At 47.4% G+C, this 25399-nt stretch overlaps 1 protein-coding gene across 2 annotated transcripts in view; it reads left to right on the top strand.

Annotated features, from left to right (window-relative positions):
- Positions 1-430: 430 nt before the first annotated feature.
- The window catches only part of VMAC (vimentin type intermediate filament associated coiled-coil protein), a 28985-nt gene continuing 4016 nt past the window's right edge, over positions 431-25399 (top strand). The window contains exon 1 of one of the 2 annotated variants that reach the window (XR_011315081.1): positions 431-781. Coding sequence is in view for 1 of the 2 variants with exons in the window: in XM_069737607.1 (XP_069593708.1) it covers positions 24276-24448 (173 nt within the window). In the remaining variant the exon portion in view is untranslated. Of the gene's footprint in view, positions 782-24275; positions 24449-25399 lie in introns of those variants that run through there. The other variant, XM_069737607.1, reaches the window with a different exon arrangement.

The raw sequence follows: 25399 nt of genomic DNA, 5'->3' as shown, positions 1-25399 counted from the left end.
ATCCGCTATCTCTCGGATAACTCTCTTCTTGACCCCTTACAATCTGGTTTCCGCTCTTTACACTCCACTGAAACTGCCCTCACTAAAGTCTCTAATGATATAAAGACAGCTAAATCCAAAGGTCATTGCTCTCTGCTGATTCTCCTGGATCTCTCTGCCGCATTTGACACTGTGTCTCACCAGCTCCTCCTCACTATGCTCCGCTCCATAGGCCTCAAGCAGGGGTGTCCCTATAATGAGGCAACTTGAGCTTGTTGCCTCAGGCGGCACCACCTGCTGGGCGGCAGTGGGAGCGCTCAGTGCAGGAGACTGATGTACAAAGTCCTGAGCATTGCTCCTGTGCAGAGCTCAGTGCTGCCTCCAGCACTGTCTCCTCCTCTGTCTTCTCTCCCCCTCACCCTCCCGGCTGATCAGGACGTTGGCAGTGAGGGACAAAGCAGGAGGAGCTCGGAGCCAGAAATCTCCTCAGTGTGTGACAATTACAGTGGCCAGTAAGTGACAGCATCACAAATTGATGCTACCCCCTCCTGGCTCCAGATGCAGGGCTGCTCCCCTCCCACCCCAGCCCCCATGGCTCCTGACAATAGCTGCTGACACTGCCTGCTGGTGCCTCTGTGCACTGTCCCCTCCATATCTCCTTCCTAGTTCCCCTGAGATCACAGGAGGCAGTGGGACCAGAGGGGGAGGTCTGCACAGACTCCTAGAGGAGGCAGCAGCTCCGTGTCCTTTGTCCCTGGTGTCCTGGGATGGGGCAAGCAGTGACGGCTCTGCTGCAGAACATGTGAGTATATAGAATGTTATCTATAGTGTATGTAATAGTGTGTGTAGTGTCTGCTTTCCTGTGTGTGAATGGATGCAGAGGTCTCTTGTGTATGTAATAGCGTATCTGTAGTGTGTAGTGTAGCATGAGTTTCTCTGTTTATAAATGAGTATATATGGATATATTGCCTGTGATTCTTGAGTATGATCAGGCCTGAACCCACAATTGTATCTGCTTGGCAGGATCCCTCCTAGCAAATCCCCCCCCCCAATAACAATCCTTTGTATATATGCAGCACAGTGTAACCTGTGCGCTGCCCAGAGTATCCGGAGTCCTGTCCGTTATGTGCTGGGGTGCAGCAGTGCCGTGCTGGTGTACGTGATGTGCGCTGCCCTGAGTATCCGGAGTCCTGTCCAGTAATGTGCTGGGGTGCAGGCAGTGCGGTGCTGGTGTATGTGATGTGCGCTCCCCTGAGTATCCAGAGTGATGTCCAGTAATGTTCTGGGGTGCAGCAGTGCAGTGCTGGTGTATGTGATGTGCGCTCCCCTGAGTATCCGGAGTCCTGTCCAGTAATGTGCTGGGGTGCAGGCAGTGCGGTGCTGGTGTACGTGATGTGCGCTGCCCTGAGTATCCGGAGTCCTGTCCAGTACTATGCTGGGGTGCAGCAGTGTGGTCCTGGTGTATGTGATGTGTGCTCCCCTGAGTATCCAGAGTGATGTCCAGTACTTTGCTGGGGTGCAGGCAGTGCGGTGCTGGTGTATGTGATGTGCACTCTGCTGAGTATCCAGAGTGATGTCCAGTTATGTGCTGGGGTGCAGGCAGTGCGGTGCTGGTGTATGTGATGTGCGCTCCCCTGAGTATCCAGAGTGATGTCCAGTAATGTTCTGGGGTGCAGCAGTGCCGTGCTGGTGTATGTGATGTGTGCTCCCCTGAGTATCCGGAGTGCTGTCCAGTTATGTTCTGGGGTGCAGCAGTGCCGTGCTGGTGTATGTGATGTGTTCTCCCCTGAGTATCCGGAGTCCTGTCTAGTTATGTGCTGGGGTGCAGGCAGTGCGGTGCTGGTGTATGTGATGTGTGCTCCCCTGAGTATTCGGAGTCCTGTCCAGTTATGTTCTGGGGTGCAGCAGTGCCGTGCTGGTGTATGTGATGTGTGCTCCCCTGAGTATCCGAAGTCCTGTCCAGTTATGTGCTGGGGTGCAGGCAGTGCGGTGCTGGTGTATGTGATGTGCGCTCCCCTGAGTATCCGGAGTCCTGTCCAGTTATGTTCTGGGGTGCAGCAGTGCCGTGCTGGTGTATGTGATGTGTGCTCCCCTGAGTATCCGGAGTCCTGTCCAGTTATGTGCTGGGGTGCAGGCAGTGCGGTGCTGGTGTATGTGATGTGTGCTCCCCTGAGTATCCGGAGTCCTGTCCAGTTATGTGCTGGGGTGCAGGCAGTGAGGTGCTGGTGTATGTGATGTGTGCTCCCCTGAGTATCCGGAGTCCTGTCCAGTTATGTGCTGGGGTGCAGGCAGTGCGGTGCTGGTGTATGTGATGTGTGCTCCCCTGAGTATCCGGAGTCCTGTCCAGTTATGTGCTGGGGTGCAGGCAGTGCGGTGCTGGTGTATGTGATGTGTGCTCCCCTGAGTATCCGGAGTCCTGTCCAGTTATGTGCTGGGGTGCAGGCAGTGCGGTGCTGGTGTATGTTATGTTATCAGTGCAGACGATCGCTGTGCACTCTGGTACCCACCACCCAGCACCTGTAGGTTCTGCAGTTATCGCCCCTCACATTATCACACCTCAGCTAGAATGTCCACTCTGTTGAACATCTCCTGAAGGTTCGTGCAGGATTCCAGAGCTTTGGCCATTCTAATAATGGACCTAATAGTTCGGGCAGTGGTGACCACGGTCATTTCACTATATACAGTATAGATGTAGTGATGAGTCTGGGTTTAGGTTCCTCTCTGACTGAGAATCATGTCGGTTCTGTGTGGGCGGCTAAAGTCTCCTTTTTTGTTTGACTAAACTATTAGGGCAGTCCCACACGTCCAGATAATTCCGGTACCGGAAAAATCGGTACCGGAATTATTCGTGTCGGTGTGCCCGTGCGTTTCTGTGGCACATCAGTGCGGCACACGTGTGCCGCCCGTGTGCCGACTGGGTGCCACACGCACTGTGCAGGAGACAGCGCTAGAGATAAGCGCTGTCCCCCCCCACGTGGTGCTGGAGCCGCCATTCATATCTGCTCTGCAGCAGCGCTTGCTGTAGAGAAGATATGAATAATCCTTTTTTTTTTTGTTTCTCGTGTTTAACATAAAGATCCATGTCCCCACCCCCCTCACACGCCCTGTGCGCCCGCCCGCTGTTCTTAAAATACTCACCCGGCTCGCTCCCTCGCTGGCGCTTCTTCCTGTCCTGGCCGCACCTTTTAGGCTATGTGCACACGTTCAGGAATACATGCAGAAAATTCCTGTGAAAATCCGGACATTTCTGGGAGATTTCCACATGAAATCCGCATGCGTTTTTTGCGCGGTTTTGACGCGGTTTTTGCGCATTTTTTTCCGGACATTTCCCAATGCATTAGACAGTGGGAAAACCGCGAAAAAAACGCAAAATTAATGAGCAGGTTCATTATTTTTCCGCAATGTGTTTTTCATGCGGAAAACCGCACATCATGTGCACAGAAATTGCGGATTTCATTAAAAATGATAGGATGCTTAATGTATGCAGATTATTTGCGGTTTTATAGCGTTTTTATAGCGCAAAAACGCTAGAAAACCGCAAATAATCTGCAACATGTGCACATAGCCTTACTGTATGAGCGGTCATGAATATGCGGCTCCACCTCCCATAGGGGTGGAGCCGCATATCCATTACTGTAAATGAGCGGCCCCACGTGACCGCTCACACAGTAGAAGCTGCGGCCAGGACAGGAAGCAGCGCCAGCGAGGGAGCGAGCCGGGTGAGTATTTTAATAACAGCGGGGGGGGCGCACAGGGGGTGGGAGGGGGGTTGGGACATGGATCTTTATGTTAAACACGAGAAACAAAAAAAAAAGGATTATTCATATCTTCTCTACAGCAAACGCTGCTACAGAGCAGATATGAATGGCGGCTTCAGCACCACGTGGGGGGGACAGCGCTTGCTGTAGCGCTGCCTCCTGCATGGCACACGGACAACGTCTGTGTGCGGTACGTGTTTTACACGGACCCATTGACTTTAATGGGTCCGTGTAATCCGTGCGCTCCCATGAACACTGACATGTCTCCGTTTTTGGCACACGGAGACACGGTCCGCAAAAAATCAATGACATCTGCACAGATGCATTGATTTCAATGTGTCTACATGTGTCAGTGGCTCCGGTACGTGAGGAAACTGTCACCTCACATACCGGAGCCACTGACGTGTGAAACCGGCCTTAACGCCCCGTCACACTGGACGATATCGCTAGCGATCCGTGACGTTGCAGCGTCCTGGATAGCGATATCGTCCAGTGTGACAGGCAGCAGCGATCAGGCCCCTGCTGTGATATCGCTGGTCGGGGCAAAAAGGCCAGGACTTTATTTCGTCGCTGGCTCTCCCGCTGACATCGCTGAATCGGCGTGTGTGACGCCGATTCAGCGATGTCTTCGCTGGTAACCAGGGTAAACATCGGGTAACTAAGCGCAGGGCCGCGCTTAGTAACCCGATGTTTACCCTGGTTACCATCGTTAAAGTTAAAAAAACAACCACTACATACTTACCTACCGCTGTCTGTCCCCGGCGCTCTGCTTACCTGCTCTGGCTGTGAGCGCCGGGCAGCCGGAAAGCAGAGCGGTGACGTCACCGCTCTGCGTCACCGCTCTGCTTTCCGGCCGCTGTGCTTACACAGGGCAGAGAAGCACAGCGCCGGGGACAGACAGCGGAAGGTAAGTATGTTTTTTTTACTTTAACGATGGTAACCAGGGTAAACATCGGGTTACTAAGCGCGGCCCTGCGCTTAGTAACCCGATGTTTACCCTGGTTACCGGCATCGTTGGTCGCTGGAGAGCGGTCTGTGTGAAGCTCTCCTGCGACCAAACAGCGACGCTGCAGCGATCCGGATCGTTGTCGGTATCGCTGCAGCGTCGCTTAGTGTGACGGTACCTTTACAGATAGGATACACAGGCTGATATCAGAGATATCTGTTGAGAACAATGCGTATTGCTGACATAGCACAATGACCTAATGTCTGTGGTGGACTCTTTTGTGCAGTTCCTCTGTTGTATAATGGTATTGATTAAGTTAATGCCTATGATCAGAGTGTCGGCTTAACGTGATCCAATAATCTCACGAGAGAATCGGAGCACACTGAGGAGAAGATGGAGGAAAGAATTCTCTATCTTCTTTATCTTATCACTTTGCGGAAATCAGACTGCACTCAGATGTCATCCTAATGCAGTCCAATGTTCTGCCTGCACTCACTGATTTGAATGTTTGCATGCCGTCCAATATACCCTGCTACTCAGCATTCTGTGATTTTTTTTCTCCTGCCAATTCAGTATGAGAAGACACAAGTCTTCTAGAAATCCCATCCTCACTATGTTTCTCTCCTCCGCAGCGTTATCTTAGCTGCAGTGCAGGTTTTGGGAATTCCGCATCACCACAGCATGTTCATTTGATGCTGCGGAGTCATAAGAGATCTCCATCGGGTGAATGCGGGGAGAAGCCGCCCTGCACCCACTGCAGATCGTGAGTACAGGGCAGCTGCGGTCTCCCTGCGATCACCCGCGGGTTCCCACAGGTCCGGAGACACTGCTTCCAAGACGCAGCCCCTCCAGATGTTGAGCACATGCCCTAAGGCTATGTTCACACACTGCATTTCTGTGATTTCGGCCATAGCACGCTGCAAAAACGCCAAAAAGAATTGGTGCTCATGCTTTCCAAATCGCAGCAAAACCTGTGCAGGTTTCACTTTCTGCAAATAAATAAAACCAATGTGCGTTCTCAGCTATAAAAAATGCAGGTTTAGATGAGCATAAAACCAAGGTAAAAATGCAGCAAAACCTTCCATGTGTGAACACAGCCTAAAGAGGAGGAGAGAGTGGAGAATACACGTTATATGCGGCTCCTTACTTCATTCATTGGCCAATAGACCTGTCATAGGGGGGGGGGCACCAAAATCCCCTCATTTGCATTAGATGTAAACAATTTTCTCAGGAAATTGTCATGTTCTACTCTGTATTTTATTGGAACTGAACCCTTATACTACTATGTAGTAGCTTAATATGTATCTTGGGGGTCACTGACTTTCTTTTTAAGTAGTGGTGTTACAATTTTTTGGAATGTAGAAATTTGAAGGGGCGCAATACGGTACGTGGGCCGGTGGGGTCTGGAGGGGGGGCCAATTAGAACTAATGCTATGGGGCCCCATAATTTCTATGTACGCCCCAGGTGCAGGATGCATTACACCACTCACGTATGTCTCTACTGCAGGACTGACTGGCCATAACTTCCACACCACGTCCAATGTCGCCCCTTGGTACATACAGGCATCCAGCCATGTTTCTCCCAAGTGGCGGCTGGTCAGTGGTGCTCATCCCCCTTCCCGATCCCACATCCCTCGCCCAACCCAACTGGAAGACCCCTGCTATTAGCCCCGGACAGCCCTGTGTGCAGCACTTGTGATTGGCTAAGCTTTCGGGACATTAAGGTTTGGTCTGAGGGAGAAGACGTGCCATTTTTTACCGATTTAAAAAATTTACTCAGGGGGGCGCCATTTTGCAGTTTGCCTCAGGCAGCAGAGAGGCTAGGTTCACCTCTGACCTCAAGGACACAGCCCTCTCCTGGTTCTCCTCCTACCTCTCTGACCGCTCCTTCACTGTATCTTTTGCCAGCTCCTCTTCCGCTCCTCGTCCCCTTACTATCGGGGTTCCGCAGGGCTCAGTCCTCGGCCCCCTCCTTTTCTCTCTATACAATGCCCCTAGTGGACAAACAATCAGCAGATTTGGGTTCCAGTACCATCTCTATGCTGATGACACCCAATTATACACTTCTTCCCCTGACATCACCCCTACCCTAATTCAAAATAACAAGGATTGTCTGTCTGCTGTCTCTAACATCATGTCCTCCCTCTATCTGAAACTAAATCTCTCCAAAACGGAACTTCTTGTGTTTCTCCCTTCTACTAACCTCACTCTACCCGACATCGAAATTACCCTGGAGGGTTCAACCATAACTCCCAAGCAGCATGCCCGCTGTCTTGGGGTGATATTCGACACCGAACTTTCCTTTACTCCCTATATCCGATCACTCACTCGCTCCTGTCACCTGCATCTTAAAAACATCTTCAGAATCCGACCTTTTCTCGCCTTTGAAACTGCTAAGACCCTTACTGTCGCTCTTATTCATTCCCGTCTGGACTACTGCAACTCTCTTCTGATCGGTCTCCCTCTTTCCAAACTTTCTCCTCTCCAATCCATCTTGAATGCGGCAACCAGAGTCATATTTTTGTCCAACCGCTTCACCGATGCCTCCATCTTGTGCCAGTCATTACACTGGCTACCCATTCGCTACAGGGTCCAGTATAAACTCATCTCTCTCACCCACAAAGCTCTCCACAGTTCTGCACCGCCTTATATCTCCTCTCTCATCTCTGTCTATCGCCCTACACGTGCCCTCCGTTCTACAAATGACCTAAGACTAACATCCCCCGTAATCCGAACCTCACACCTCCGTCTCCAAGACTTCTCTCGTGCTGCGCCAACTCTCTGGAATGCACTTCCTCAGACGATCAGACTGATACCTAGCCCCGACCTATTCAAGCGCGCTTTAAAAACCCATCTCTTCAAACAAGCCTACCACATCAACTACTCAGTAAACTAACTTTGCCCTGTTCCCTCCTTCCAAATATTATTCTGAATCTGCACCCTACTATTCATCTGTCTCCACACCCTCCATGCACATGATAACTGCACTTGATACTTGACTATTGCACTTAAACACACGGGCTGATGACCGGATCATGCAGCGTTATATGAAAATCCCTATTTATTATAATTGCCAGACCTGAGTGTGGGAAAATATTCTGAAAAGTTGCCAGGCTCGAGTTCATATGAGGACATCCAGCAGAGGGCGCCTCACCGCAACTGAAGGTAACTACAGGTCATTGACCTACATTCCATTCATTGGCTGGGGTTTTACTGGCAGGAGCACAGCTGCATTAGCAGAGCTCCTGCTTGTAAAATTAGTTAACCCCTTCAGATGGATTTACAGCGTGGGACGAGACTGATCATCAGAAGGTATGGGATATTGTTTTTTTATTTTACCTTTTTTACAGAGGGAGGGTCTTCAAGTGGATTACCAGTATAATAAACTATTCCAACAACCTGTGTATTTATTTCATTAAAAGACTTTGTAATAATGTGTGTGTGTGTTTTTTAACCATTTCATACTATTGGATTAATAATGGATAGGTGTCATAATTGACACCTCTCCATTATTAATCTGGCTTAATATCACCTTACAATAGCAAGGTGACATTAACCCCTCATTACCCCATATCCCACCGCTACACGGGAATGGGAAGAGAGTGGCCAAGTGCCAGAATAGGCGCATCTTCCAGATGTGCCTTTTCTGGGGTGGCTGGGGGCAGATGTTTTTAGCCAGGGGGGCCAATAACCATGGACCCTCTCCAGGCTATTAATATCTGCCCTCAGTCACTGGCTTTACCATTCTGGCGAAGAAAATTGTGCGGGAGCCCACGCCATTTTTCCCCGCGATTTAACCCTTTAAATTAATAGCTAGAGCGCCCAAATTTTGCACATACACACTACTAACATTAGTAGTGTGGAATATGCAAAAAAAAGGGGATATGATATGGTTTACTGTATGTAAACCATGTCTCATATCATGTCGGGTTTGGGAAGGAGATAACAAAAGCCGGCAATTGAATTACTGACTTTTAAGCTATCTAGCGCTGTATGATATATTAATATATATATATATATGTGTGTGTGTGTGTGTCTCACTGACATATATATATAGACAGTATATATGTTTTTACGATTTTTTGAGAACATGGATCCATTGTATGTCCGTATGTCGGTTTTGCAAGCCTGCGAGAAAATCTTGCAGTACGGATGCCATACGGATTACATACAGAGAATGCCATGCGCAAAATACACTGACACACCCTGCCTACGGATGAGATACGGACCACTATTTTGGGGACTTTTCTGCGTATTACGGACCGTATTTTTATACGCTGAGTGTGAGGCCGGCCTTAAAATGTGCAGGAGTGAACAAATGTGGCGATGCTTCCCAAGCTGAATATTGCAGGTGAATATTAGGCTAGGTGCAGACGACCGTAGATTCTCTCATCTGAGAGAATTGGGTTGATTATGCAAATCACACTCTAAGGCCGGCGTCACACACAGCGTAAAACAATACGGTCCGTATATTACGGCCGTAATACGCTGAAAAGTCCTGAAAATAGTGGTCCGTAGCTCCTCCGTAGGCAGGGTGTGTCAGCGATTTTTGCGCATGGCATCCTCCGTATGTAATCCGTATGGCATCCGTACTGCGTGGTTTTCTCGCAGGCTTGCAAAACCGACATACCGCTATAGAAGTGATCCATGTGTCCCAAAAATAAAAAAAAATATATATATACTGTATATATATATATATATATATATATATATGTCAGTAGACACATATATGTATATATATTAATATTTTTTCCAGCGCTATACAGCTTGAAAGCCGGTAATTCAATTACCGGCTTTTTCTTTCTCCTTCCTAAAACCCGACATGATTTGAGACCTGGTTTACATACAGTAAACCATGTCTTCTCTCCTTTTTTTTTGCAGATTCCACACTACTAATGTCAGTAGTGTGTATCTGCAAAATTTGGCCGTTCTATCTACTAAATTAAAGGGTTAAATGGCGGAAAAAATTGGCGTGGGCTCCCGCACAATTTTCTCCGCCAGAGTAGTAAAGCCAGTGACTGAGGGCAGATATTAATAGCCTGGAGAGGGTCCATGGTTATTGGCCCCCCCCTGGCTAAAAACATCTGCCCCCAGCCACCCCAGAAAAGGCACATCTGGAAGATGCGCCTATTCTGGCACTTGGCCACTCTCTTCCCATTCCCGTGTAGCGGTGGGATATGGGGTAATGAAGGGTTAATGCCACCTTGCTATTGTAAGGTGACATTAAGCCAAATTAATAATGGAGAGGCGTCAATTATGACACCTATCCATTATTAATCCAATTGTAGTAAAGGGTTAAATAAAACACAAACACATTCTTTAAAATTATTTTAATGAAATAAAAACAATGGTTGTTGAGGGGCGTGGCCTATCTGCTGATGGAGTAGGTCGCACAGAGTGGGAGCTCCTCAGCCAGGAACCTCAAAGCGGCACACTTCTACCTCTCAGGTGTCCTCTTCTGCCTTCACGACATCGGTGCTGGCTCCCGGAGCGTCGGTGAGTGCATGGGGAAATCCAGAGCGTCCAACCGCGATCCCCCTAGGAGAATTCCCGACTTCTTTGCAGCCACCCCGCAGCCACCGCCGGAATCCAAGATGGCGCCGTCCTCCCCCAGGGCTTCCCGCTCCTCACAACGCAACGCTCAGGCGTCGCGGTCCGGCGCTGCGGCGTCGCATCCAGATGGAACAGCGCTACATTCGGACGCAGCAGCGTCGCATTTTGGCGGTGCAGCGTTAAATTCAGGCGGCTCGGCGTCTGACGCAGCTGATGGCCCGGTGACCGCATCTCTTCTTAAAGGACTGCTTGGGGACCTTAGATCCTCCATCCAAGAGGACTTGCGTTCTATGCTGGCTGAGCTAAGAGGAGAGGTGGCAGAGCTGGGCAACCGCACGGACCGCCTGGAGCGCAAGATGGCGGAACTGGTCTCCTCTCATAAAGAGCTCTGGGACGCACATGAATCCCTGCAAACCCTAGCTGCTAAAACCCACGCTAAAGCCCTGGACCTGGAAGATAGGTCCAGGAGAAATAACGTTAAACTGAGAGGCATCGAGGAATCTGTCCTGGCAGGGGATTTGAAGCCATTCCTGCAGGACTTTATGGCGGCAGCCTTACCGCAGTTCGCGCCAAAGGACTTCATTATAGACCGCGTGCATAGGATCCCTAAACCCTCTGGCCTGGGGCCCTCCATTCCCAGAGATGTGCTGGCGCGCATACATTTTTTTGAGATAAAGGAGGACTTCCTACAGGCCCTAAGGAGAACCCCAGCGCTTCCTGAACGATTTGCAAACATCTCAGTCTTTCCGGATCTCTCTCCGGGCACTTTGGCTCTGCGGAGGACCTTCGCCCCCTACACTGCCATCCTCAGAGAGAAAGGCATCCTGTATCGCTGGGGATTTCCGACGAAGCTGCTCATTCGCAAAGATGGATCAATCACTACCTGCCTAACTCCGTCCCACGCGGCTTCGGCTCTCGCTAAATGGGGACTCCCGACTCCGGACTCCTCGAGTGCCGTGAACATTTCTAAGCATGGGTCTGCCGGAGGTCCCAGGGCCCGTATCACACCGGACTGGGAGGAGGCCTGAGTCTACTGTATCTTTGGTTCCTGGCTATTTTCCCGCACGGATTTACTTGGTTTTTCTTTTTTTTCCTTTTTTAAGCTGCGTTGGTTTCTCGCTTGAGAGCTCCAGCAGCATTTGTTTGCCCCATAGGTGAACTGTTTTTTTGATTCTCACCTTCTGGACTCAGGATATTCCTGAATGGACCTTGGTCCGCTGGTTTTTTTGTTGTATGTCCTGTTTGTTTCCCTATGTTCTTTCTCTCCTGTTTCTGTTTTGCCCTTTCTTATGTCCTGCTATATTGACCACATGTTTTCTTTGCCTTTGCTCAGGTTATCAGTGTTTGAGGACTGTAAAACTGTTCTTATGCCTTTTCAATGAGTATCTCACTGTATTCAATTAACGTTAACGGCCTCCACTCGCCGGGTAAGAGGTCTGTGGTTTGGCGTCAGTTGAGCAAATCCCGTCATGATATTTTATGTCTCCAGGAAACGCACTTGCTGGAATGTGATAACTCCAGAATGCAATCAGGTCTGTACCCGCATCAGTTTTTTGCCAATGGCCCGTCAAAAAAGGCGGGTGTAGCCATTTTCTTCATCAGGTCCAACTCCTTCCAACTGGTTCGATCTATAGCGGATCCATTGGGTAGATTCATTGTGGTGTTGTGTCTCATTAATAATGCCCCATATACTATTGCCTCGATATATGCCCCTAATGTAGGCCAACTTAAGTTTTTGGAGGGTGTATTCAAAACTCTTAATGATATTCAACATGGGCACAAGCTGATAGCTGGTGACTTCAATGCCCCAATGTCCAAAGTCCTTGACTGCTCTGCCTCTTCACTGTCTAGATGTGAAGTCGGGCCTCTAGCTGACTCTTTCCACTTGCATGATGTCTGGCGGTACCTGCACTGCGGTGAGAGAGACTACACATTTTTGTCTCCCAGACACGGTTCTTATAGCAGGATCGATTTTGTGCTGGTGAATGACGTGGCTCTCCCTCACTGCATCGCAGCAGATATTGGCAGTATCACCTGGTCGGATCATGCCCCGGTGTCCCTTACCCTGAAGGACCCCTTGGCCATCAGACCCCCTGCGCGTTGGCGCCTTAATGCCCACCTCCTGGCTGACCAATCCAATTCCCAATGTATAGAGGAGGCCTTGGGAGAATTTTTTGCCTCCAATGACACTCCTGACATTGGTGACGATACCCTCTGGTTCGCCCACAAGGCGGTGATTAGGGGTCACTTCATCAAGCTAGCGGCAAAGGCTAAGAGGAAATACAATGCGGCACTTCAGGTAGCCTTAGACGAATTATCTCGCCTGGAATCTGCTCATAAACTTTCTCCTACTCCAGCGCTTCTCTCTGACCTTTCTAAAGCCCGCATACATGTTCGCAATCTCCTCCTCCATAAGGCTGAGAAGGCCCTGAGGAAAAACAGAGCAAAATTCTACACAATGGGGGATCGAGCGGGTGCTGTTCTGGCTAGACGTGTTAGGAAGAGAGAGGCCCAATCCAAGATCCCATTCTTGCTCCGGTCTGACGGCTCCCAGGTTCGCAACCCGATTCAGATTGCGGAGGAGTTTGCTTCTTATTATTCCTCGCTTTATGACCTCGGGTCTGACCTGGGGATTCCTCAACCTACGCGGGAGTCAATTTTGGCGTTCTTGGAGAGGGCTAATCTCCCCTCGGTCACTCAGGAGCAGCTCGCCTTCCTAAATTCCCCCATTGTCGAGTCTGAACTCTCGCAGATTATCAGAGAGGCCAAGAAGGGTTCTTCCCCGGGGCCTGATGGCTTTCCCTTCTCCTACTATGCTCAGTTTTTTCCTGCCCTTGCCCCCTTTCTGTTGCGTCTTTTTAATAATTGGCTGGCGGTTGGTAGTATTAGGGCTGAGGGGTTGGAGGCTGCCATTGCGACTCTCCCCAAACAAGGGAAACCCACAACATCTCCGGGGAACTTCCGCCCGATTGCACTCTTAAACTGCGACGTTAAGATTTACGCAAAAGTCTGGGCCAATAGATTGTTCTCAGTCCTTCCTGATCTCATTCACCCCGACCAGGTTGGGTTTGTTCCTGGCAGACAGACGAGGGATGGTACCAGACGACTGATAGATCTCTTGGATGTGGTGGAGAGGGGGAGTCTCCCCAGTGTATTCCTGTCGCTCGATGCCGAGAAGGCGTTTGACAGAGTGCACTGGGGCTATATCGAGCTCACATTGGAGAAATTTGGGCTTACCGGGCAGATTAGCAAAGCGGTTATGGCATTGTATTCCAACCCATGCGCGTCGGTTCGTTCGGCGGGATTCGGGTCTCGAACGTTTCCTATTAGGAACGGTACTCGTCAAGGCTGCCCCCTCTCCCCTATCATCTTTGCTCTGATCATGGAGCCCTTGGCCGCCATGGTCAGGCAGTGCGCGGACATAAGGGGAATTGCGGTGGGGGGAACTGAACATAAAATTGGTCTTTATGCCGACGACGTGGTCCTGACCTGCACCTCTCCCTTAACTTCATTGACTGCAATCACCACCATCCTATCTGAGTTTTCGGCGGTTTCATATTATAAACTTAATCTCACCAAATCCACAATTTTCCCCCTCTTCCTCCCCCCCCCCTTCAGATTCAAATTCAATCTCAATATGCTTTTATTTGGGCTCCCTTGGGCTTTACATATCTGGGCATCAAGATTACTAGGCTAGATAACATAGTCCGAGTAAATTGCGAAGAAACTCTTTCGGAGGTCAGGAGGGGCATGGAGCAAATATCAAGCGCGTCTCTCTCGTGGATGGCCCGCATACAAACGGCGAAAATGCTATTCCTCCCCAAAATAATGTACCTCTTTCAGTGCCTTCCCCTTTTTATCTCCTCGAAGTTTATTTCGGCTTTTCAATCTTTGATAGACCGATTTATCTGGAATAAGAAGCCCCATAGGGTCAGGCGTCGGATTATGTCCCTTCCGTACTCTGCGGGGGGGGGTTGGGAGTTCCTGCGGTCCAGGCGTATTACAGGGCGGCGATCCTTGAGCCCCTTAAAATATGGTGGGAGGGGAACTCGTGTTTGCCCTGGTTTCTGATTGAATCCCATTTTGCTCCCCAAAACTCGCTTAGATTGCTTTTGGAGCTCCAACTACTTCAAGTTCCTCCTGTGGGCCCCTGTCTCCGTTCTATTAGGAACGCATCTAAACTGTGGGCGCTCCTTAGCACTTCTCTCCTAACATTCATGTTTGACTATGTCTCTTTGCAGGCTGTGGAGTGTGCCATTGCCCACATTTCTCTTGCCTCCTGGACGAGGCGTGGGGTGCACCGGGTGGCGGACCTTTTCGGCTCGGACGGTCTCTTGTCGTTTGAGGACCTTGCAGGGAGATTTTCCCTCACTGGGTCTGACTTCTTTCAATACCTGCAGATTCGCAGCTTCCTCAGACCGTGGCGGTCATTCGGTGCACCCCCGCCTCTGACAGAGGACCCGGCCCATAGATTTTTCAGACCATCCACCATTGTGCCACATGGCATCTCCATAATTTATAAAGCCCTCATTTCATTTGGTTCTACTGACAAACTTCCTTTTATGTCTTCCTGGGAGTCAGCGTTGGGCTTTGAGGCTTCCCTGGAGGATTGGCAATTTGCTATGGTACACCCTTCTAGGTTCTCGTCTTGTTTGGGCCACTTGGAGCAGGTGAAAAAAATTCAGCTCCACTGGTACCTCACCCCCGCCCGATTGGCGAGGGTTTTCCCGGCTACCTCTCCGCGCTGCTGGAAGGGATGTGGCGCCCTTGGGTCCTCCTCTCATGTCTGGTGGTCGTGTCCGCAGGTCCGGGTCTTCTGGCGTGAGGTAGAGACTTTGATTGAGGATCTGATCCGTATGCCCCTTGTTCTGAGTGGCCAACTCGCTGTCCTGGGCATCTCCCTCATCGATCTCCCTGTCCCCCTGCGCCCCATAGTTTCTAATATCCTAGTGGCTCCTAGGCAATGTATCGCGAAGCATTGGAAGACCTCCGTTTCCCCCTCCAGAGCAGAGCTGATCTCCAGGATTGATTTACATTTTTGTTATGAGGTCATAATGGCAGGGGGTCTATCGAAAAGAGCTAAGGTCCTCTCGTGGTGGGACCCTTGGACGTCCTCGCCATTTGTATCTCAGTCTGCCCTTTCCCTTATTTAAACTGTTTGCGCCTACAATTCTGCTCTTGTTTTTTGGTTTTCTGTTTATTTCTTCTATCCTCTATGTGACACTGTATTTATGTATTTTGTATTGATTACATTGTGGTCCTTAATACGGTATACATTGGATTTTTCCCCTGATCCCCCCTTCCCTCCCCCCCACCTTCCCTTTTCATTCTGATATGTTGTTTATTGTGAAAAATGTTCAATAAATACTGATTGGTTAAAAAAAAACAAACAATGGTTGTTGGAGTATTTTATTCTACGCCCAATCCAGTCACTGAAGACCCTCGTTCTGTAAGAAAAAAAACATAATAAACCAACAATATCCTTACCCTCCGCAGATCTGTAACGTCCAACGATGTAAATCCATCTGAAGGGGTTAAAATATTTTGCAGCCACGAGCTTTGCTAATGCAATGTTGCTCATGGCTGCAAAAACCCCGGAAAATGAAGGTAAAGTAGGTCAATGACCTATATTTAGCTTCATTTGCGGTGAGGCGCCCTCTGCTGGATGTTTCTAGATCGTGGGAACTTTCCTAGAAAGCTCCCTGGCTCGAGTTCATAAGAGGGCGCCCTCTGCTGATTGTCCTCATATGAACTCGAGCCAGGGAGCTTTCTAGGAAAGGTCCCACGATCTAGAAACATCCAGCAGAGGGCGCCTCACCGCAAATGCAGGTAAATATAGGTCATTGACCTACTTTACCTTCATTTTCCGGGGTTTTTGCAGCCATGAGCATCATTGCATTAGCAAAGCTCGTGGCTGCAAAATATTTTAACCCCTTCAGATGGATTTGCATCGTTGGACGTTACAGATCTGCGGAGGGTAAGGATATTGTTGGTTTATTATGTTTTTTTTCTTACAGAACGAGGGTCTTCAGTGACTGGATTGGGCGTAGAATAAAATACTCCAACAACCATTGTTTTTATTTCATTAAAATAATTTTAAAGAATGTGTTTGTGTTTTATTTAACCCTTTACTACAATTGGATTAATAATGGATAGGTGTCATAATTGATGCCTCTCCATTATTAATTTGGCTTAATGTCACCTTACAATAACAAGGTGGCATTAACCCTTCATTACCCCATATCCCACCGCTACACGGGAATGGGAAGAGAGTGGCCAAGTGCCAGAATAGGCGCATCTTCCAGATGTGCCTTTTCTGGGGTGGCTGGGGGCAGATGTTTTTAGCCAGGGGTGGGCCAATAACCATGGACCCTCTCCAGGCTATTAATATCTGCCCTCAGTCACTGGCTTTACTACTCTGGCGGAGAAAATTGTGCGGGAGCCCATGCCAATTTTTTCCGCCATTTAACCCTTTAATTTAGTAGATAGAACGGCCAAATTTTGCAGATACACACTACTGACATTAGTAGTGTGGAATCTGCAAAAAAAATGGAGAGAAGACATGGTTTACTGTATGTAAACCATGTCTCAAATCATGTCGGGTTTAGGAAGGAGAAAGAAAAAGCCGGTAATTGAATTACCGGCTTTCAAGCTGTATAGCGCTGGAAAAAATATTAATATATATACATATATGTGTCTCACTGACATATATATATATATATATATATACCTATTCTATGTGTACACATTTATTCTACCTATTGGACTGGAAGCTGTCAGTGTGATTTTACTGTACACCGCACTGAATTGCCGGCTTTTCTCTCTAACACCGCTGCGTATTTCTCGCAAGTCACACTGCTTGTCCGTGTGTAATCCGTATTTTTCACGCTTCCATAGACTTTCATTGGCGTATTTCTTGCGCAGTACGGTGACAAACGCAGCATGCTGCGATGTTGTACGGCCGTAGAAAGCCGTATAATACTGATCAGTAAAATACGGCAGATAGGAGCAGGGGCATAGAGAATAATTGTGCCGTATATTTTGCGAGTTTTACGGACGTAGTTTCTGCGCTCTTACGTCCGTAAAACTCGCAAGTGTGAAGCCGGCCTAAGGCTAGGTTCACATTGCGTTAATGCAGCCAGTTCAACACATGCGTTAAACGGGCTGCGTTAACGCAAGTGCCAAAATTCGATTGCGCAGATAGAGCTAGCAGATGCTCTATCTGCGCTAGCGGTGACGGACCCGGAAACGCTGCAGCCCGCGTCCCTGGGTCCGTCACTCAATGACGGCACATCGCTAGCGTGCGATTTTGCAGCTGCGGGTCCGCAGCAGTTTCCATAGCGTTTACAGTAACATGTAAATCCTATGGAAACCACAAACCGCTGTGCACATGCTGCGGGAAAAACCGCGCGGGAACACAGCGATTTACAACCTGCAGCATGTCACTTCTTTGTGCAGAATCGCAGCGATTCTGCACCCATAGAAATGCATTGATCCGCTTACTTCCCGCATGGGGCTGTGCCCACCATGCGGGAAGTAATGCGGATAATGTGCGGGTGGTACCCGGGGTGGAGGAGAGGAGACTCTCCTCCAGGCCCCGGGAACCATATTTGAGTAAAAAAAAGAATTAAAATAAAAAATAATGCTATAGTCACCTCTGAAGTCTCAGCGCTGCACGCGGCCCAGGTTTGCTATGCGACCAGGACCTGCGGTGACGTCGCGGTCACATGACCGTGACGTCACGAAGGTCCTGGTCGCACAGCATCTTTGGAACCGGACCGCCGCCTGCAGCGCCGAGGAGATCGGGATGTCAGAGGGTGAGTAAATCATTATTTTATTATTTTTAACATTACTATTGATGCTGCATATTGCTGCATATGCAGCATCAATAGTAGGGGTAAAGTCCCGCAGCGGAACCCGCAGGACAAACCACGATAAATCTGCAGGGATAACCGCAGCGGGTTTGCCCTGCAGATTTATCAAATCCGCTGCGGGAGAACCCGCAGGGACAGGATGCAACGTGTGAACATAGCCTTAGAGTGCTGCCTTCTTTTTTCTATTTGGTATATATATATCAGTGAGACACATATATATATATATATATATATACTGTATTTATATTTCAGCGCTGGATAGCAGAAAAGCCGGTACTTCAATTGCCGGCTTTTGCTATCTCCTTCACAAACCCGACATGATATGAGACATGGTTTACATACAGTAACCCATCTCATATCCCTTCTTTCATTACATATTCCTCTTTACTAATGTAATAAGTGTCTTTGTGTCAAATTTGGGAACTCTAGCTATTAAATTAAAGGGTTAAATCCTCTCTGAAAAGTTCCCACGCTCGAGGTCATATGAGTTCATCCAGCAGAGGGCGCATCACCACGACTCGAGGTAACTACAGTACATTCCCCTGTATTCCATTCATTCACCAACTTTTACAGTCAGGAGCACAGCTGCATTAGCAGAGCTCCTGGGTGTAAAATGATTTAACCCCTTCAGATGGATTTATAGCGTGGGACAAGACTGAACGATGGAAGGTATGGAATATTGTTGTTTGTTTTTTTTTTACTTTATTTCAGGTGACAAGGGTCTTATGGTGGATTAAGAGTATAATAAAATATAAAAAAAAACGTGTCTTTATTTCAGTAAAATACTTTTTAATAATGTGTGTGTGTTTTATTAACCATCTCGTACTATAGGATTAATAATGGATAGGTGTCATAATTGTCGCCTCTCCATTATTAACCTGGTTTAATGTCACCTTACAATAGCAAGGTGACATTAACCCTTCATTACCCCATATCCCACCGCTACACTGGAATGGGAAGAGAGTGGCCAAGTGCCAGAATAGGCGCATCTTCCAGATGTGCCTTTTCTGGGGTGGCTGGGGGCAGATGTTTTTAGCCAGGGAGGGACAATAACCATGGACCCTCTCCAGGCTATTAATATCTGCCCTCAATCACTGGCTTTACCATTCTGGCGAAGAAAATTGCACGGGAGCCCACGCCAATTTTTTCCGTGGTTTAACCCTTTAATTTAGTAGCTAGAGTGCCCAAATTTTGCACATACACACTCCTAACATTAGTAGTGTGGAATATACAAAAAAAAAGGTATATGAGATGGTTTACTGTATGTAATCATGTCTCATATCATGTCGGGTTTGTGAAGGAGAAAGCAAATACCGGCTTTCTGCTATATCGCGCTGTATGAAATATTAATATATATATACATATATGTGTCTCACTGACATATATATATATACACCCCCCTATACTATGTGTAGACATTTATCTTAGCTATTCTATTCTAACCTGTCAGTGTGATTTTACTGTACACTGCACTGAATTACCGGCTTTTCTATAGAACACCGCTGCGTATTTCTCGCAAGTCACACTGTTGGTCCGTGTGTAATCCATATTTTTCTGGCCCCCATAGACTTTCATTGGCGATTTTTTTGCGCAATACGGTGACAAACACAGCATGCTGCGATTTTCTACGGCCGTAGAAGACCGTATAATACGGATCAGTAAAATACGGCTGATAGGAGCAGGGGCATAGAGAAGCATTGTACCGTATGCAATCCGTATTTTCAGCACCTCTCATACGTCCGTAAAACTCGCTAGTGTGAGGCCGGCCCAATTTTCAACAATATTTCATTCTTTACAACAACAAAAAGTGAATTTTAAGGTCACTGATCCTTTTTAAATTGAGATGATTATTACTGTATTTCCATCTTATAAGATGATGGTGTCGCTATAACACAAGCACTTTATTATTCCGAGAATGAACAGACCTCAGCCTCGGTCACACCACAGTATAAATTGCTCACATTATCATGCAGACACGTACGACAATCTTTCTCTCACTTATTTGTATACAATCTGTTTTTTCACTCAGCGGCTATTAATCATTTATAGGCCAGTTACAGTTTCGATGTTACAGAATTGCGATGTATCTGATGCCATACTGTGGCTCCCAATATTTTTCTTGCATCCATCTAATTTCAGGGTCAGATTCCATCACGCTGCGATTTTTTTCATAGACAGATTTTGTCAGAGAAGCATATCAGCCATCAGCACTGCCCTAATGCATAACATGGCTCAGTGTGTTAATAAAAAAAATCGGATAACACTCGTCTGTTTTATACTGTGGTGCAAGCAAACCCTTAGGCCGGCGTCACACTTGCGAGTTTTACGGACGTAAGAGCGCAGAAACTACGTCCGTAAAACTCGCAAAAAATACGGCACAATTATTCTCTATGCCCCTGCTCCTATCTGCCGTATTAAACTGATCCGTATTATACGGCTTTCTACGGCCGTAGAAAATCGCAGCATGCTGCGTTTGTCACCGTATTGCGCAAATAAAACGTCAATGAAAGTCTATGGAAGCCCCCAAAATACGGATTACACACGGACCAGCAGTGTGACTTGCGAGGAATACGCAGCGCTGTTAGAGAGAAAAGCCGGCAATTCAATTACCGGCTTTTGCTTTCTCCTTCCTAAACCCGACATGATATGAGACATGGTTTACATACAGTAAACCATCTCATATCACCATTTTTTTTGCATATTCCACACTACTAATGTCAGTAGTGTGTATGTGCAAAATTTGGCCGTTCTAGCTAGTAAAATAAGGGGTTAAATGGCGGAAAAAATTGGCGTGGGCTCCCGCACAATTTTCTCCGCCAGAGTAGTAAAGCCAGTGACTGAGGGCAGATATTAATAGCCTGGAGAGGGTCCACGGTTATTGGCCCCCCCCTGGCTAAAAACATCTGTCCCCAGCCACCCCAGAACAGGCACATCTGGAAGATGCGCCTATTCTGGCACTTGGCCACTCTCTTCCCATTCCCGTGTAGCGGTGGGATATGGGGTAATGAAGGGTTAATGCCACCTTGCTATTGTAAGGTGACATTAGCCAAATTAATAATGGAGAGGCGTCAATTATGACACCTATCCATTATTAATCCAATACTAGTAAAGGGTTAAATAAAAACACACACAAACATTATTAAAAATTAATTTATTGAAAAAATCACAAAGGCTGTTGTATTAATTTATTCTACTCTCAATCCACTCACTGAAGACCCTCGATCTGTAAATTAAAAAAAAATAATAAACCAACAATATACATACCTTCCGAGGATCTGTAAGGTCCAACGATGTAAATCCATCTGAAGGGGTTAAAATATTTTGCAGACACGAGCTCCGCTAATGCAGCGCTGCTCATGTCTCCAAAACCTGGCGAATGAAGCTAACTATAGATCAATGAGCTATATTTAGCTTCATTTGCGGTGAGGCGCCCTCTGCTGGCTGTTCCTAGATCGTGGGAACTCTCCTTGAAAGCTCCCTTGCTCGAGTTCATATGAGGACAACCAGCAGAGGGCGCCTCACCGCAAATGAAGCTAAATATAGCTCATTGATCTATATTTAGCTTCATTCGCCGGGGTTTTGCAGAAATGAGCAGCCTGCATTAGCGGAGCTCGTGTCTGCAAAATATTTTAACCCCTTCAGATGGATCTACATCGTTGGACCTTACAGATCCTCGGAAGGTATGTATATTGTTGGTTTATTATTTTTTTTTTAATTTACCGATCGAGGGTCTTCAGTGAGTGGATTGAGAGTAGAATAAATTAATACAACAGCCTTTGTGATTTTTTCAATAAATTAATTTTTAATAATGTGTGTGTGTTTTTTTTTAACCCTTTCCTAGTATTGGATTAATAATGGATCGGTGTCATATTTGACGCCTCTCCATTATTAATTTGGCTTAATGTCACCTTACAATAGCAAGGTGACATTAACCCTTCATTACCCCATATCCCACCGCTACACGGGAATGGGAAGAGAGTGGCCAAGTGCCAGAATAGGCGCATCTTCCAGATGTGCCTTTTCTGGGGTGGCTGGGGGCAGGTGTTTTTAGCCAGGGGGGGGCAATAACCGTGGACCCTCTCCAGGCTATTACTATCTGCCCTCAGTCACTGGCTTTACTACTCTGGCGGAAAAAATTGCGCGGGAGCCCACGCCAATTTTTTCCGCCATTTAACCCTTTAATTTACTAGCTAGAACGGCCAAATTTTGCATAGACATACTACTGACATTAGTAGCGTGGAATATGCAAAAAAAAAATGGGGATATGAGATGGTTTAGTGTATGTAAACCAGGTCTCATATCATGTCGGGTTTAGGAAGGAGAAAGCAAAAGCCGGTAATTGAATTACCGGCTTTCTGCTATCTCGCGCTGTATGAAGCAATAATATATATACATATATGTGTCTACTGACATATATATATAGAGAGAGAGAGAGACAGTATATATGTTTTTGTTTTTTTTTAACACATGGATCCCTTGTATAGCGGTATGTCGGTTTTGCAAGCCTGCGCTAAAAACACGCATTACGGCTGCCATACGGATTACATACGGAGGATGCCATGCGCAAAAAACGGTGACACACCCTGCCTATGGAGGAGCTACGGACCACTATTTTCGGGACTTTTCAGCGTATTACGGCCGTAATATACGGACCGTATTTTCATACGCTGTGTGTGACGCCGGCCTTAGGCTTCATGCAGACGTCCGTCTTGATTTTATTGATCGCTGAATGGTCGGCACCAAATCATGTACGTTTTTGATCTGAGTCATGGATCAAATTAGCCAAATCTGTGGGTCTGTGAAAAAAATGGACAGCACTTGGATGCCATCAGTGTGCAGTCTGATTGTTTGCTTGTTAAAGCTTAAGAAATCTTCAGCATTTTGGGAGTTTTTGCATGCGAGAAAAAAGCGATGAAATCCCAATGGTAAAAATGGACACTGACCAAACTATGATGAAAATCTGATCCAGAACACATAAAAATAAGTCAGTTTTTTTCCGCAGGCAAGAAAAGTCACCATCTGAATGAGGCCTTGAGGGTATGTGCACACGTTGCAGATTTGGCTGCGGATCCGCAGTAGTTTTCCATGTGTTGTACAGTTACATGTAAACCTATGGAAAACCAAATCCCCAGAGCACATGCTGCGGAAAATTCCACGAGGAAACGCAGCGGTTTATGTCAATTCTTTGTGCAGATTCGGCAGCGTTTTACACCTGTTCCATGATAGGAATCTGCAGGTGTAAAGATGCAGGTGAAATCTGCACAAAATCCACTGGAAATCCCAGGTAATCCGCAGGTAAAATGCAGGGCGGGTTCAGATTCTGCGCTGAAAAATCCACACACGAATCCGCAACGTGTGCACAAACCCTTAGGCAATGTGCCCAAGTTCAGGATTGTTCGCAGAATTTTCCTGATCAAAACCGGACTCCTTTCGCAGGAAATCCGCTCGCGTTTTTACCGCGGTTTTTTTCGGAGCTTCCCAATACAATAATATAGCGGCAAATCCGCAGATTTTCTGCAAAATTAATGAACATGCTTTTTTTCAGTGATGCTTTTTTTGTGGAAAAAAAAACGCAACATGGGCACAAAAATTGCGGAATGCATTAAAATAATGGGATGCTTAATGTAAGCTTTTTTTAGGGTTTTTGCAGTGGAAAAAACGCTAAAAATCCTGAACGTGGGCACATAGCCTTCATGGCAGCGATCTCAGCCCAGCGAGGTGTACACAGTGCTCTATAGTGGGGCTCGGGCACTATAGAGTTAAAATCCAGTCTGTCATCCCATGGCGGCTCAGCTGGGCCAATAAGCGCCCCATGTTTGCCCCCAATCACCTTCAGGGACAGAAGCTTCCTGGATCCACAGCTGCTGAAAGTTACTTATTCACTTTTCTGCTCTTGTAATTGAGGCTTTTAGGCTAATTGTCAGATTATTGGCCGCCTTCATCAAGCCGCAGCCTGTGGCTGATAAATCTGCTGTATGGTGCGGACACATCAGCACTGCTATCCACACTGGGCTGCACAGCTTGCACTCACTCCATTGACAAGTAACTGGTCCATCCACTGTCCATAATTGTGTGACACTTCTCAGCACAGAGGCTCCTCACCTTGATCCTTCTAGGAGACCGTCCGCTCTTCACACCTCTGACCTAAGAAGTTCGCGGTCCACCATGTCTTCTCCAAGCACTATTGAAGTTAAAGAGGCATTTGATGCCCACCTTTCTGCAGTATACGGGCAGGTGGACCGGCTGGAGGGCACGGTACGAGAGCAAGCCGAGAGTCTTATCCGGAAGGATGAGCAGTACCGGGCCTCTATGAACGACATGGTTGAAGCCAAAGACAGGTCAGTAGTGTAACGCCCCGTGCGGATCGGCAGAAGCTTCTCTTCACGACCAATGTTATTTCTGTGTTATGAACCAAAGTCGAATGTGTGTGTGTGTGCGCCACATTGCTGGTAATGCCACTTCTCTAGAAGTAGAAGTTCTGCTATACCACATGAGTATCTGTGCTGCGGCGGCACATGCGCACTGTTCAGCGGCGGCACATGGGCACTGTTCAGCGGCGGCACATGGGCACTGTTCAGCGGCGGCACATGCGCACTGTTCAGCGGCGGCACATGCGCACTGTTCAGCGGCGGCACATGCGCACTGTTCAGCGGCGGCACATGCGCACTGTTCAGCGGCGGCACATGCGGATTCACTGTGTTCAGTAGAAGGCAGCGCCTTGGACACAACAAACGTGCCGCTTTCAAAACACTATCTCTGGAATGTGGGCACATAGTTCTAGAAACTTCAGAAACTCCCATTGTGGTGGGTGGGTGTTTTTATTTATTTTTTTTTTTGTTCATATATGAAAATAATAAAATGCTGATAGTAAAAACTAAAAAAAACCTGATCCAGACGACTAATAGAAAAGTCACTGACGTCTGAATGAGGTCTTAAAAATCTGTGCTCTTTACTAAAGCCTCGTTCACACATTTAGTCTTTTTCACATGAGTGTCATCAGTTTTTCACTGATAAGAAAGAGGCCTGTAGACTAACATGCATATGAGCGTTATCCATGGTATTAACCCCTTAGTGACGGAGCCAAATTTTTGAAATCTGACCAGTGTCACTTTATGTGGTAACTCTGCAACGCTTCAACAAACCCCAGTGATTTTGAGATTGTTTTTTTTCTGTGACACATTATACTTTATGATAATGGTAACTTTAGGTCAACATGTTTTGTTTTTTAGTTATTAGAAATATCAAAAATTTGAGAAAAATGTTAAATTAGCAATTTTCTAAATTTGAAT

Source organism: Ranitomeya imitator, chromosome 8, assembly GCF_032444005.1.
Source record: "Ranitomeya imitator isolate aRanImi1 chromosome 8, aRanImi1.pri, whole genome shotgun sequence".
NCBI classification, from domain to species: domain Eukaryota; kingdom Metazoa; phylum Chordata; class Amphibia; order Anura; family Dendrobatidae; genus Ranitomeya; species Ranitomeya imitator.
Note: the sequence above shows the minus strand (reverse complement) of the source record. Positions and strands in the feature narration are given on the sequence as shown.